This window comes from Culex pipiens, chromosome 2 (assembly GCF_016801865.2).
Source record: "Culex pipiens pallens isolate TS chromosome 2, TS_CPP_V2, whole genome shotgun sequence".
NCBI lineage: Eukaryota > Metazoa > Arthropoda > Insecta > Diptera > Culicidae > Culex > Culex pipiens.
This window is the reverse complement of record NC_068938.1, coordinates 32,347,186-32,362,058: the sequence shown is the minus strand read 5'-3', so window position 1 is coordinate 32,362,058 and position 14,873 is coordinate 32,347,186. Positions and strand designations below refer to the sequence as shown.

Genomic DNA, 14,873 nt, shown 5'->3' with positions numbered 1-14,873 from the left:
GTGAAAAATGCATTTTTCTATAGTGTATCTTTTTCTAGATTTCAGAAACTTTGTGGAAGAGAATAAATCGATCAGAAAACAAATCTCATGAATCAATTTTTGTATACAACCCAAATCTCACAGTGTATAAATAAATAAGACAATTTTCTTTCAGGTAAGCAATAACAAACTTTTTTAACATTTTGCATTTATTTCAATGAATTGAATGTGTGAATAGCTCGATATTGATTTGATGTGTACGAGTACATGTGTATGTTGTGTATGTGTTTCAATTATTACAGTAGCATAAGAGTAAGTTTGCGTTCATCTAAATCACTACGCGCGATTATACAACCGATTTTCGAATTTTGATCGCTCTCAAGGCAGAATAGATCAGGGTAAATCTATAGTTTAACTTAAATAAACCTCATACATTTTAAATTTACAGTAAAGTACAACATAGATATAAGATTTTGTTTTGTTTCTTACAACAAAGTGCGTTAAACTAACCAGGTCATAGTTACAAACTAGCGTACAGATAAAGGAAGAAGCTTAATCGAGTTCAAAATACAGCTTTACAGCGAAGAGTTCAACAACGTCTTAAACTAGTAGCAGTTTTTGTCTTGTCGTAAAAATAGAATTAACCACAAATAATATACGCTTTAAATTAACAGATTTTACACGATTTAAGGAGGCTGTATTTGGTATGTTTCCGTTGTTTTTAATGAGTTGTAATCCTACAAATCCAAGAAGTTAAATTACGCTGGGGTTCGCTTTAAATACACGTGTGTAAATGTTTGTTAGAAAATGTAATAACCGCACTAGCAAAAAGTGTATAAATAGTTCAATCTACTCGACTTAATGCACTAATAAGACTGGTGTGTGTGTATATATTATGTAAGAAGGACGCATAATATTGGTGTTGTTTCAATTTTGCTTTTGATTGTTACTGTTTTGTTTTTACGTTATATATTTTCACTAATATTACATTTTTGGTCACCCAAGAGATACAAAACTTATTGTAACGTTGCAGCGTTTTATAGCAAATTTGTCTAGCTCGATAAGTTGCGATTGTAAGTTGGTACGTGTTAATGTAATTTTTAAAAATACGTTCTATAAAGAGCTTGACCAAAGGCTAACGGTCGTGTAAACGTGGTTAAATAACTGCCTATATAAGAAACAGGTGTGTGATTGCTTGTTGTTGGCTAAATATGAGTGTGAGAAAAACTTTGGAAGACGCTATTGGCTAAGCACGCGTGCACGTGTGTGTGTGTGAGTTTAAGACTGCCGGTCGATGGTCTGGAAGAACCACTCGGTAAAGCGACGCAGCTGTTGAACCGCAGCCTGGCTTTCGTCCTGCAGCCGGCGATTCTCCTCGGTCAGCCGACGGACGGCATGTTCGAGTGATCGTCGACGGCGTTGCTCTCGCAGAACCCGATCCGATAGCTGGGTCACCTGGCATTGCAGCTCCGGCAAGCTGTGACTGTTCTGCATCATGGACTGCTGCTGGTTGCTATTGCTGGCGGTGCTTCCACTTCCAGTCGAGACCGGCGAGACCGAGCTTGGGGTGGAGGAGAGCTCGGAGAAGACCGGCGTTCCAGAACCATTCTGAAGCGGTGGGATTTGCAGCGAGTTTTGCTGTTGTTGTTGCTGCTGTTGTTGAACTACTCCGTTCAGCACTTGGTTGATGTCGTCGTAGTACACGTTACCTTGCGGGTGGGACTTGGAGGCGGACTCGGTCAGCTAAAAGAAAAAAACGAACTCTTTAGTCTTTGAATTAACAAAATAAATCAACAATTCAACAAACCTGCGTCATTGCTTTGGTAGCCGTGTCGACCAGACTGCTCCAGTCCATCTCCTTCATGTCGGGCAGGGGTATCTTACCCCCAGATCCACCAGCTCCATTCAAGCTATTCTTCAAAATTCCACCCGCAGCTGCGGCGGCCACCATCATCTGCTGCTTCCTGCTCGGCGACATCTTCAGGTGGTCCTCGTTGATGTGCAGCTTGTTGCTCGAAGAGCTATTGTTGTTCAACTCGCTGGCAGGGCTGGAGCAGTTGCTCGTCGTGGACGAAATCACCGTGGCGGGTCGAGCCGTCGTAAAGATCACATCCGACTCCTGCTCCGAACCGCCACCGCTACCATTCTGCTTCGCCACCTTCAGGTTGTTCGACGAGCCCAGGTTGATGCCTTCACGAGAGCGTGACTTTTGCGTTAGCTGCTGGATAGGTTTGAGACCGCTCGCGGCCGTCAGAGACGAGATGTTCCCCAGACTGTGACTGTTCGGGTTGCCCTTTTGCATCTTCTCGAGCGAGCCCCCGTTGAAGTTGTCATCACTGGCGGCCGCAATGTAATCCGGATTGATCAGCTTCATCAAGTCTTCCTGGAGCGAACTTCCGGTGTAATTTACGCTATTTCGCTGAGGAACCGGATTCTTCGAACGAAGCTTCGCATCGCTAACGCCAGCGTTTGGCCGGGGACTGTTGTTCCGTGAGCTATTCGTACTGCTCGAACTCAACGCACCTCCCGTCAACGCCGCTGGCTTTCTGCCGTTGATTCCGTAAATGTTCGTCGTCGTGGCCGATCGCTTGAGCTGGGGAGAGTTGTGCCGCGACAGGTCCTCCTCTTCGGTGGCACTGAGCTGGTGGTGGTTCGCCAGGTTCTTCATCGAACTGCTGTACAGCGGTTCGCCGGAGCCGTTTTCGTGGCCGTTGTTTTCACTGATGATGAGTCGCTTGAGCAGGGCTATGTTGGCGTTTGCGTTGGCATTGCTTCCGTTGGGTAGGTTGCGTGGGTCGGTGTGCAGCGAAAGCGGGCGAGGAGTTCCACCGGCGAGGGGCAAGGAATTGCTGGAGGCGGTTAGCTTTGGGTGATGATAGCTTGGAGGTTCCTGGGTAGGAGGCATTGAGGGGGCGGGAGTTTCTTGGGGAGGATCTAGCACGTCGTACCATCGTTCGTCGTTGGAAGAGTGACCACTGGATGAGCTGGTTAGCGTGCCCATATCTGGCACGTATCGGTGGTCGTTCGGTGGGACAGCTCCATTTTGTCCACCATTCAGTGCGGTAAACGATCGACTGCTACTGCCCGTTCCGTAGCCTGAGCTATTGCTTGACCTCGGAGGTGAGAAATTCCGTTCGTACCTTCTTCGGTGGTTCGCCGACTGAAGCTGCGCACTGGGTAGATGCTTCTTGCCATTTTTGTCCGCTCGATCCGGAACCGTGTCGTAGTCGTTTTCGTAATTCATCGAGTTGAAGCGACAGTTCTGCAGAGAACATCCACGACGAGGACTAAAGTCCGCGAACGACTCAATCACCGTGACCGTTACCTGCGCGGAGGTCTTCAGCAGATCAACCATCTGATCGTGCGACAAAGTCGCAACAGCAACCTTGCAAATCTCCACCAATCGATAACCCTGCCTCAACCCAGCCGTCCACGCCTGTCCAGATATTTCAACCTGCGTCACAACGCCATCCGGTTGCACGTGAAACCCAAGCTGACCCATCGGATTCCTTCTCAAGCTGAGCTCCAACGCACCACACCCGTTCGTAACGGCACGAAGCCGTTCAATCACCTCAAGTTGTTCGTCCCGATCCCCAGAGTCTCGCATATTCAACGTTACACACTCCCCCTGATGATGATACACCCGCAGCGAATTCTGGCTGGTTGACCAGCCCAGAATCGCCTTGCACGGTGTCACGAAGATGATCTGCCGCGAGCATTCCTCGATCAGGACGAACGTTTCCGCGGAAATGCCCAGGAAGCAGTCGACCTGCGTCGATTGGCCACTGTCATGTAAGACGACCTGCCAGCAGAACGCACCCCGTTGGGTCAAATCTCCGGAGAATCTCGGTTTGCTACGTTCGCGCTTTTTGCTCGGGAAGATCGAGAACTTTTGGCCGGTGTCAACCAGCGTCGCTGTGGTGTAGTTGCTGGTAAGATCCTTCAGATATTCCTGCCTCGTCCGGGTGGCCATCGTGGCAAACTTTTCCGAACGGTGCGCGGCGTTCTCAGCGTTGATCACCTTCGACAGCAGAAAATCGGCAAAGTGTTTGCCCTTGGCGTAGTGAGCGCCGGGACGAACCGGTGGTCCAAATACGGGGACTTCCTTTGAGCGGGACACCGCGACTCGGTACTGGGTGTGTTCCGTGCACGGGTTGACCGCTCGTACGATGAGAAACACGTGCTGGAACTGGCTGCGGATGTTCTTTGGAGTGAATGGGAGGGCGCCCGGTTCTTGGAACACGATCGTCACGATGTCGTTGCCGATGTGACGCTTTCGGAGCAGCTGCTGGCGATTGTTGGGCGTGAAGGGGAGCATTGTCGACACGTGGAACATGATCTCGCAGTCCTGGTAGTTGGCGTACAGGGAGTGCGTTCCGGTGGAGTCCGTTTTGTTATCCAAACCTGCTTTGTAGTGTTCGAAACCCTTTAATCGGACCCGTTTGCCGATCGTATCGAGGAATTCGTTGAATGCAGGACCGGCTTCTTCGTTGTTGTACATGTCCTCCTCGGAGGATTGGCCAGCGCGACAGTACAGGATACCGACCTTGTACTTGTTGGTCAGCCCTTGCTCGTCTAGCTTCAGCAGCTGCTGTTCGCACTGTGGCGTGTTGACCCCGAGCCGGAGACAGCTGATTTGTACTTCTGGCGCGACATACTCCAGAATTTCTTTGGTACTGATGTGTTTGCCCGGCCCGCGAGGGTTCGGGATGGAGTCTTCGATGACGGAACCACGCAGGGTAAGCAACTCCGACGTTCGCACGATCAACCGGTACAGGTGTTGCTGAGTTTGGCCCGTCGCCGGTGAAACATCCGCTCCGTGGATCGTGATCGCAGGCGTTGCACTTGGTGGAAGCTTCTCCTTCTTGATCGAAACCGCGATCGGTCCGAGCTGTTCGTCCATTCCGAACCAGTTTTGGTGTTCTTGACCGAAGAAACACTGCCGGTAGTACAGCGCACCGTTGTCGATTTGCTCGATCGGTCGGGTCCCGCGCTGGTACGGGCAAGTGCTTGCCTTCCAGAGGGTTTCGTTCAAGCCACACTCCAGCAGGGAAACTCCGTATGCAAGCACGGGTCGATGTATTGCTCGTCGCTGTTGACCCGGTGGAAGTGGGTTCTGCATGCGGGTCAAGCTGACCTCACGCTCCTCTTCCCCGCCAATTTCGTTCCTGAAGAATGGACAACTCTCCAGCAGTTCGTTCCCCTGCCCATCGCCGTAATCTTCGTCTATACTGTCCCCATCGGGCGTGGATGACCTCGTCCCGTACGTAGCAGCCGCCGAAGCACCGGTCGTCGTATTTCGTCTCCGTGCCAGCAGCAACCCGCGTAGTTTCGCCGCGTACCCCAGGTTGGCGGTCAACGACTGACAGTCAAAGTGGGCAAACGCTCGCCTTCGCTGGCGCTCCTCAATATCCGCCGAGGACACCGTCGTTGTCGTGGTCGACGTAGCACTAACGTTCGAGAGGACCGAAATGTTTGGATTTAGGGACGCTTCATCCAGCGAGGCACTCTGTGTTTGTCCCCGTCCAGCTTTCGCGCCTTGACCCGCCGAAGATGACCATAACCGGTTGAACTTCATTCGCAGTTTAGGGCTTGCGTTGCCCCGATCTAAGCTATCCTCTCCGGAGGAGATCATACCCCCGTTACGACCCTCGTGGTGTCCGTGGTGACCAGGATGGCCATGTTCCATCCCAAACACCGCCGGTCGATACTCCTGCAACATAGCCAGGAAACTCTCCCCAGTACTCTGACCCACGTGATGTCGATCGGAAGAGATCACGTCGATCGAGCCGTGACTCCCATACTCGCGCCTCAAGTTCGTTCCCGGGCCCGGGTGCAACCCGTCGTGGTTTCCACTGTGGTCGTGTATCAGCTCCAAGCTCGAATTGCTCCGGTACAGATTCTCCGAATTCTGGGGAGCCAGCTTGCCGCCGCCACCGCCGACGTTCATCCCCAGGTGCCGTTGGATGTACGGATACCGTTCGTGGACCGAATTCCTCGGCCCGGCCAGTCCCGCACCAACGCGTGCCCGCAGCACGTTGCTGTTGTAGTACTCGACGGCGTGCATGGCCCGCTCGCGGGCAGTTCCCCCGGAACGGCCGCCATTCATCTGCTGCTGCTGCTGTTGCTGTTGAGATCCTGGTGGATGAAGATGCGGCGGGGGACCAGGGTGGTGATGGGTAGCTCCGGGTGGCAACAGGCTACCCGGCCCATTGGGACCTCCACCGGGTGGGCCGCCCATTGTCATGAGCTGCGGCGGAGGTCCCCCGAGCTCGGCCTGTAGTCCGATCATCCCATTGCTAGCGTCCTGGAAGGAATCGAGAGAACGAGAAAGCGATTGTTAGAAGACTATCACAGCTGGGCGATCTCATAGGATTGAAATCGTAAATGGGAAATAAATGGAACCCCTAAAATTGGATCAAAGCGGGAACGGCTGATAACAGTCGGTTTGGAAACAACCTGTTTCCTCTGAACACGCGAAGGCGTTGGAAAGGCAACAAACAAAAAGCCGGTGGGAAAGTTTACGAGTCCCTTTTCTTCGGTCCTTTTCCGACAGGTTCTAATCGTTGGGGTCGTAAATTGCTATCCTAAATGGGTCTTGAGCTTGAGGATACGCGCGCGTTCGCTGAGTTTAGATTACGAGTCGGAAAGCGTGGGTTCAACTTGAGGTGATCTCCGGCGGGTCGTAAATTACCGGCTTGTCTCTTGAAAAGTCCACACCCACCGAAATATGGTGGGGCCGACGCGCAGAGAGCATTTCTTCGTGTCGATCTAAACGACCTCAACTTAAATTAATTTGAAACGTCTCAATATGTAAGTAATTCGATTGATACAAGAACCTAGAGGGAGGGAATGAGATACGACAAACGACGAGGACAGAGAGAAAGAGAAGTTTTGAAGTGACCGGAATGTAGAGACCCAGTGAGACACTTTCAATTGACTGCAATTGACATCAATTTGTGGCTTGCACCGAAGAGTACCAGAAGGGTCTGGTTGCGATCTGTTACAAAATAGGAATGCTGAAATTGCAGATCTTCATAGATTTTTTGCAAAGATTTTAAAATGTGGATTAATAATTCTTTTCAACGTTAAACTGACTCACAATTTAGCAAAAATAGGAAAGTAATAATTATAAAAGCAAAACAATATTCATAAAATAAGATTATCTGATTAGTTCTCTAGATTTTCGCAAATTATTTCACGATTTTCAAATTTGTATTTATTGATTTGGATGAATCTTGCAAAAGAAGCACTTCACACGGAGAAAAAAGAGTTCCCAAAATCGTGAACAAGCGTTCGTGAAAATGGGAACCACGAACAAAGTGTTAAAATCCCATGGTACGATTTTGAAAAACGTACCATGGCATTTGAACACTTTATTCGTGGTTCCCATGTTCATGAACGCTTGTTCACGATTTTGGGAACTTTTTTTTCTTCGTGCAGCATCATTATTTTTTTGTTTGTATCAAGTCTTTATGAAATTTAGCGCGCTGGTCATACAAAATAGGTACGTCAAAATATGAAAATCTGTACATTGAGATGGTATTTTCTGATCGATTTGTTGTCTTCGGCAAAGTTGTAGATTACAATAAGGAATATTCAGGAAAAATAATAATTTACACTCTAACACAAAAAAAAAACAATAATTTGTCTATATATTTTTTTTTAACTTAAAATTTTGATTCCAGAAATAAGTTTTTTTTATTTTCGATTTATAACCCTCTACAATCCAACCCCACCTCTAGAAGGGCTACGATTTAAAAAATCGCCAAAAATCCACTATTCAACCAATTTTTGATCTTCAAAAAGCATTGCAAAGAAGAACTACGAGGGTTGGAAGTTTGACTTGTTTTTACGCCAATTTTTAAAAAAATCTCATTTTTAGGGGTCATTTTTTGCTGTGTTTTTTACTAACATTTTCTATATTTTAAGTTAAAAAGAAGTATGCAGTTATTTTTTTAGTGTCCTAGACTATGCCTTTACGTATTTTTTTACAACTTAAATAATATTGGTGCCGTTTTATAGCAGAAATGTGAAAACAAGCGAAAAAAATTACTGCAAGACATGACAAAATTAGATAGGCAAAATGTAATGATAGGAGTTGGTAGAATAGGCCAAAAACTACCAAAAACAAACATAAACTAAACAAGATAAATGCAAATAAAAATTAAACAAGAAAAACATTAAACAAAAGAAGTAAAGTTTTTCGTAGAAAAAAAGTTGCTCAAAATGACATCCTAAACACGGGAAAAATGAAAAAAATTCAAAAAAATGTGGGCAGTAGAGGGTTAATGGGAAACAATAAGACATATTTTGAGCCATAGTGCATGATGGTGCAAAATCAGGTTCCAGAGATACGAATTATTGATTTTTTTTTAAATGTCGAAAATGTGGTCAAAAAAAGTTTGATAAAATATTTTTAAAAGCTAAATCAGATTTGTAATCGAAAAATACTCTACAAATTTTTTGATAAAGTTCACTGTTTTGTAGCTATCGTCCCTTTTTTCGTTTTTTTATACTTTAAGAAGGAAAGTTATCACTGATTTGTTTTAAGCTGAGAAAAAAATGTCTCTGAGACTTTGAAAATTGGACAAACAGTTTCTGAGATACAGTCTCAAAAAGAATTCGAATAGAAGCAAATGAGTTTTAGGGTATAGAAAAAGTTTATCTTTCCGTAATTTTTGTCATCTTGATAAGGGGTTGTATATTTCTGGAGTTTTTTTTTTTTTTTTTTTTTGAAAAGGTCCAATAAATTAAATTTCCAGTTTTATGGGTATTAAAAACACCCAAAAAGCAAAAACTGAAAATTTGGTTTATTGGACCTTTAAAAAAAACTCCAGATTTTTTCTATTGTTTAATATTTACTAAAACAAGAAACTTGAAACATCCGTTGTCATAAAAGTAGTTTTGCAAAAACAACAAATAAATTTAATTCCACGAAAGTATAAAGCCAAAAAAGACAGTTGGACAGGCAGGAAGAGAAAACCACGAACACAAATCAATCCTCCCACGCAACTCGTCGCAACATGTCCAAAAATCGTCGTTAATTATTCTCCAATTCCCAGGAATTCCCTCGAAAAAACGTAATGCGACTCTAAACGCCGGCCGGCCAATTCTACCTCTTTCGACACAGTAAAATTTGAGTAAAATAATATCTTGAAAATGAGTAAAATTTGTTCTATTTATTTTGCCTAAACAAACTTTATTTTGGAAAATCCAACACGCTGGCATAATTTTCCTAATGAGTGATAATCAATTTAACGTGAATTTAACCTTTATTTCCAACTGTGTCGGCATTCCTCATGCAAATATCGCCTTCAATCAACTTCATTCTTAGCTCTGTTGTTGTTCTGTTTAGACATCAAGACTCACCAGCGTTGATCGTCGCCGTCGTCGGTTGACGGAAAGCGAAAGAATTTGAATAATTTTATTTACAGCCGACATAATGAGTCGATTGTTTCAGCTGTTTTATTGTTGGCTTGTGTGGGGGTGGTGCCAAGAATAAAGCCAAGAAAAAGATTGTTGATTACTTAACTTGCCCGTCAACGCGAACCATCCGTCACCTCTGCCATTGACCATTTGCGGCGAGGTTCTTCTATATGTGGTTTATTTGGCACACACACACACGAACCGCGTCACTGTGGGACGACACATTCTGAAACGAGCCAGAAATGCAAAGTAGCTCAGCGCTCGGACGGGGCACGTGATCGGAATGGGCATGCCGGCCAAGAAAAGTGGGCACTTTTATGGATGGACTCTTCGTCACTTTCGAAAAGGCATCAATCGGATTGATGGCTGACGGGAATCGCCCATAAGAATCGACCTTGAGTGAAGTTGGATTGGGGTTGGTGCTGAATTGTAGAAAGTTTTGAGCCGATTGCAGACACCCAAACCAAACTCCCCTGCAATCAACTGATGACAAAGAAACTGACATCCTTTTGCAGAACTACTGCAAATGAATAACGAGTTTTGCAGAGCCTTTGCCAAATTTGACAGAAGATTTGGTCACTCTCGTTTTGGTATAGTTAGCAGAGCTAGGAATGGAGAAATTCTAGAAAATTCCGAACAGAATTGAAGTAACTGAAATTAACTAAAAATTAAAAAGAAAACAACAATAAATAAATAAAACAAACAGTAAAACATTCAAGACAACCTCCTTCACCTCCAATTTTGAAACAATTTGACCGATTCTTCGGCTCCTTTTCAAAAAAATCCCAAGTTTTTTTCAGCGTTTTGGCTGTAGTGGTAAAATAAAAGAAGAAACCCCCCAATGTTATTACATATTTGGAAAGATAATTGATTTTCTTACAAAGAAATATCATGCAGAATTTACCATATAGTACCTGTGCTTCCCCTGAAATGAAAATGTAGCGTGACGGGACAACATCGTAAAACTGGACTTTTAAAAGGCACACTACAAAAATCGCTACAGTTTTGCTAGTTTGATTTTTAAAAACTTTTGCTCTTCTACACATTATCACAAATTAAAAAACGAATCTTTTGCTCCTTGAACTGAACGAATTGGTTGAAATTTGAGTTTTTGCCAGCCATTTCTTTTCGTGACGGGACAACGAAAGGAGCAGATTTATGAAAAAAAACTCCTCTCCCATTCAATGGCTTGCAGACCATATTTGGTCAATATTTTTGGCTCTTGAGGTAAGAAAACGCATTCAAAGCACATTGCAATTATTGAATCATAATAAAAAAGAAAACTTTCATATTAAAAATCACATTGAAAATTTAAAAAAGTGACCTTTTAGTGTAGCTTCGCTAAGAATCGGTCATTTGAATTTTGTAACTACAAATCGATCCAGAAATTCACTCATTTCATCACAATTCAACGTTCATTCGACGTTTCATACATTCTTGTCCAAACTTTCGTCACGAGTCAATTGTAAGAAATTGCCTCCCTACCTCCCACCACCATCGATCTCTACCACGAAATTCTTCACTCGAATAAAAGATCAATTCTGTTTTCATTAGCGCGTCATTAGTCTTTCTGGTGAAGAATGGGGCAACTTATGGCAAACCGAATCCAGAGCAGACTCCTCTATGCTCATCATACATCGCGATCAACCATCATCTTCTCGGCGGCCCGCAAAAGGGCAACGAACCTGGGTCGCGCTTCCAACCTCCCGACTCTCGACTCCCGACTTGACCGTACGTGCAACTCCCGTCCAAGCCGTTGTTGTTTTTATTCGCCACTAGGCTTCCTCCCGTTTTTCCTCCAAGTTTCTATGCTCACGATTCTGTACGTACACAACACTCCGCGGTTCGTCTCTTCCCGCCTAACGTGCACATCACTTTGAGCTAGTTTATAGCGTTTATATTTGATTTGAAGTTCAACTCATTTATCCATCATCATCATCTCTGGATAGACTCTACGGACGGAGCGCAACGCGCCGCGGCTAGTCGGAGACGACCCGTGTGCAGTTTGTCCACACCACGGAGATTCAACCTGCCTTAGGGCCAACGTGGATGTTTGTTTGATCGTAGACGACGACGACGGTGCTGCTTTTCAACACCTTCTCATGGCTGGAGTTGCTTCTGAAGCCCCAAGAGCAGCTCCACGTGATGATCCAGAATTTGGACGCGCGAGGTTGTGCAGAGTCGAGGTTCAGGAAGCGCGCGCACATGTGCTCTCATCGTGTGATGGATATTAGATTTCATAAATAGTTTGTAATGACGGGTAATAACACTAGTGGTGTGTGTACTATGCTGGTGGATCTGGACGATGTTTGTCTGGCCGTCTGATGGGTAACACAACAGACCATAAATGTGCTTATGTTGTCACGACGCCGCCGCCGTCGACGACGTCGTGCGAGCTAGCGAGCGAGCCGGAGGGGAAGAAATTATAGCTAATAATAAAATGTTGCTTGTTTGTTTATTGATTGGGAGGTATCTTTTTATTTGGTGCGCGCTTGAGTGGATACACTGAACGGACATACACTTTTGCTGGTGCTTTGTTGGACGAGGCTGACTCACAAAAAAGTTAATATGTGGCTAGATTTTGACCGGGTATGATACATGTAAATTTAGTATCTTTTTAAAAGCAGGAAGAAACTAAACAGTTGAATTACATTACAATCGATTTTGAAAGTAATTTAATATAATTAAGGTTAACAAATATTTACAACAATATTTTTTTTAAACTGGTGGTCATTTTTTGAGAGTCATCTTTGACCGTGTTTTTGACTAGTACTCCTATATAAGTCTGAAGTAAATTTTGTTATGTCGTCAGCTGTGTGCTATCTTGTGACAACGACCATTTAGTACTATTCGAGAAAATCGATTATTAAAGTTTGATGATAAATATTTTCAAAACTATGAATGGTAGAGCCAAACTTTTTGAAGCAATCGGTTCGTATACTATCGCTTAACAAACGCTCCAAGTTTCAACTAATTTGGTTACAACAGTTAAAAGATACATTAACTTATGTAAACAAAAATCTGAAAAACACGTGTCACAAGTGTGTTTTGAAAGTAAAATTGTACTACGTGTCACAAGTGTGCACAGAATTCTCATACAAACTAAAATAGACTTAAATCAATGGTTTAATCGACTTAATCAGTATATTTTCAAAAACAAAAGATTGTATTGCTTTTAGAAAGTGTGTATCAACATGGCAGTGCGTGGCCGAATGGTTACGCTGTCCGCTTTGTAAGCGGATGATTCTGGGTTCTATTCCCATCTGCTCCAACCTTCCATCGGATGAGGAAGTAAAATGTCGGTCCCGGCCTTGGTTGTTAGGCCGTTAAGTCATTCCAGGTGTAGGAGTCGTCTCCATGCCATAAGTACAAACAACACACCAAACCAAGCCTACTCCGGTGAAATCGCTGGCGGCGGTTGGACTCGCAATCCAAAGGTCGTCAGTTCAAACACTGGGGTGGAAGGTTCCTTGGAGTAGAAAGAGGTTTGGGTGCTCTCCCCATTCAAGCCTTCGGACTCCTAGGTTCGAGCAGAAACTTGCAATAGAGACCACAAAAGACCCGGGGGTCGTTAATGTGGATGGTTTGTTTGTTGTTTGTTTTGTTTGTTGTATCAACATAAATTTGTGAAAAAAGGCAATTTTTCCACATTTTCCAACAACATGTATGACGTGTCACAAGTGTGCACAATCATTTTGATGATAAATTGGTCTATGTCACAAGTGTGTATTGCGATATCCGGGAAACGGAAGCGAGTTTCCAAAATCGGGTTAAACCATCTTGTAGTGTTTGTTAAGTATAGCAAAACGTCATCATTAACTCATTTTCGACCAAAATGGTCTATATCACAAGATAGCACACAGCTGAAGATGTCCCAAACTATGTTTCTAAAAATGTGAAAAGCATGAAATATTGAAAATAAGTAGAAAAATATAAGCAATTGCTTAACTTGTTTTGTAGTAATTAGTAAACATTCACATTAGTCGAAAAAATAGTTAGCTTTCTTTGTCAAATGAAATGCTCCTGAATATCCCAACACTGATTTAACCAATTTTGAGCCGGTTGGTGGACAAGTAGCGTGATCTATGATTTATTGGAAAAAATCCCTTCAAAATCATTTTCTTTAAACCTATGCCTGACTCGAATAAAAAAAAAAAGTTCCAACAGTTTGGCGTTCATTTTTCCAAACCGGGCTGACGTTGATAGGTTGATGATTTTTATGCATTATAAAAAGTACGAATTAAATTAAAACAGAATGGTATGGAATCATACTGAGCTTGGTATTGAAGTGTTCAAAGCACCTCAAGAAGTAATTTTCAACAAATTTAATGGTTTTAAAAGTTGGTAAACTGAAATTATGCACACATTTATAAATAAATTGATTAAAATACTCTCAAAATGTCAAAGTGTCGGAAAACGGACTGCATTCTCGGATTCTTTAAACAATTTTACATCAAGATCAGCTAAAATAAGTTTCTAAGTTACAAGTTTTAAGGGTTATTAAAACAGAAATCAACAATAACATCAAATTTATAGACATTTTTAGTAGGACAACTTTCTATGTATCTTTGGAAAATGTATGAATTGCTACAATTTTTTTTTTGTAACGGCAACAAAAAATGGCATTTTAGATATTTTGAAAATTAATGATTTCAAAACAACTGGGTAGATGTAAGATGCATTTTAAATCACTTTTTTTTAATACAAATGTTTATACCATGGCTTGTAATTTAAATTTTTATATTTTTTTAATTTTTTGTCCCCCCCTCCCCCCTCGACTTTGGCCATTGTCAAGGGACATAAGCTTCAAAAAATATTTGCAACGGCCTAAATTGAGTTAAACATATATTGAGTTGTGAATTTTTCAAATGAAACATAAAAAAAACCTTGCTAAATGATCAATTTGACGTCATTAATTCAATTTGCTCACTTTTAGGCTGAAATTTGTAAGAAACACAGTGACTATCAAAGTCATCCCGAAACTATTTTTTTTAAGCACTATTGAAAAAAAAAACTATTTAAAAAACGTACTAGGACATTGTGTGACCCAGCAGTGTTTTTGAAATATGAATGATGAGAAAAGTTTTAACCGTTGAATAATATTAAAAAAAAAAAGAAATTCTTTCAATTTCACCCTGGTTATACCTGAAACCTTTTTAACTTTTTAATAAAAATGGTGAAAAGTTCAATTTTATGGTATTCATTTGAGTGCTGAAAAGTATTACTTTTCGGTTCTGTTATTTATGTTAAAGAAAATCAGGCCTTTGTGTCATTTGAGAATAACAGGAAAAGTAAATAGTTTCCAAACGGAGTTGTCAAAATAGTAGTTTATGCAACAAGTTACAAAAAGAAGATTTTTCAGCACGAGCCGTACATTTATTCAACGAGGTTTACCGAGTTGGATAAATACGACAAGTGCTGGAAAAATCAAGTTCTCCAACAAATAGCTTTCAACATTTTTTGCA

At 42.9% G+C, this 14,873-nt stretch overlaps 1 protein-coding gene across 2 annotated transcripts in view; it reads right to left on the bottom strand.

Annotated features, from left to right (window-relative positions):
* Positions 1-176: 176 nt before the first annotated feature.
* The window catches only part of LOC120431447 (signal-induced proliferation-associated 1-like protein 2), a 42,369-nt gene continuing 27,672 nt past the window's right edge, over positions 177-14,873 (bottom strand). For both annotated transcript variants that reach the window (XM_039596566.2, XM_039596564.2), the window contains exons 2-3: positions 1,787-6,286; positions 177-1,722 (exon numbers count right to left, since the gene is read on the bottom strand). In XM_039596566.2, coding sequence (XP_039452500.1) covers positions 1,258-1,722; positions 1,787-6,286 — 4,965 coding nt within the window. In that variant the 3' untranslated portion in view covers positions 177-1,257. The remainder of the gene's footprint in view (positions 1,723-1,786; positions 6,287-14,873) is intronic.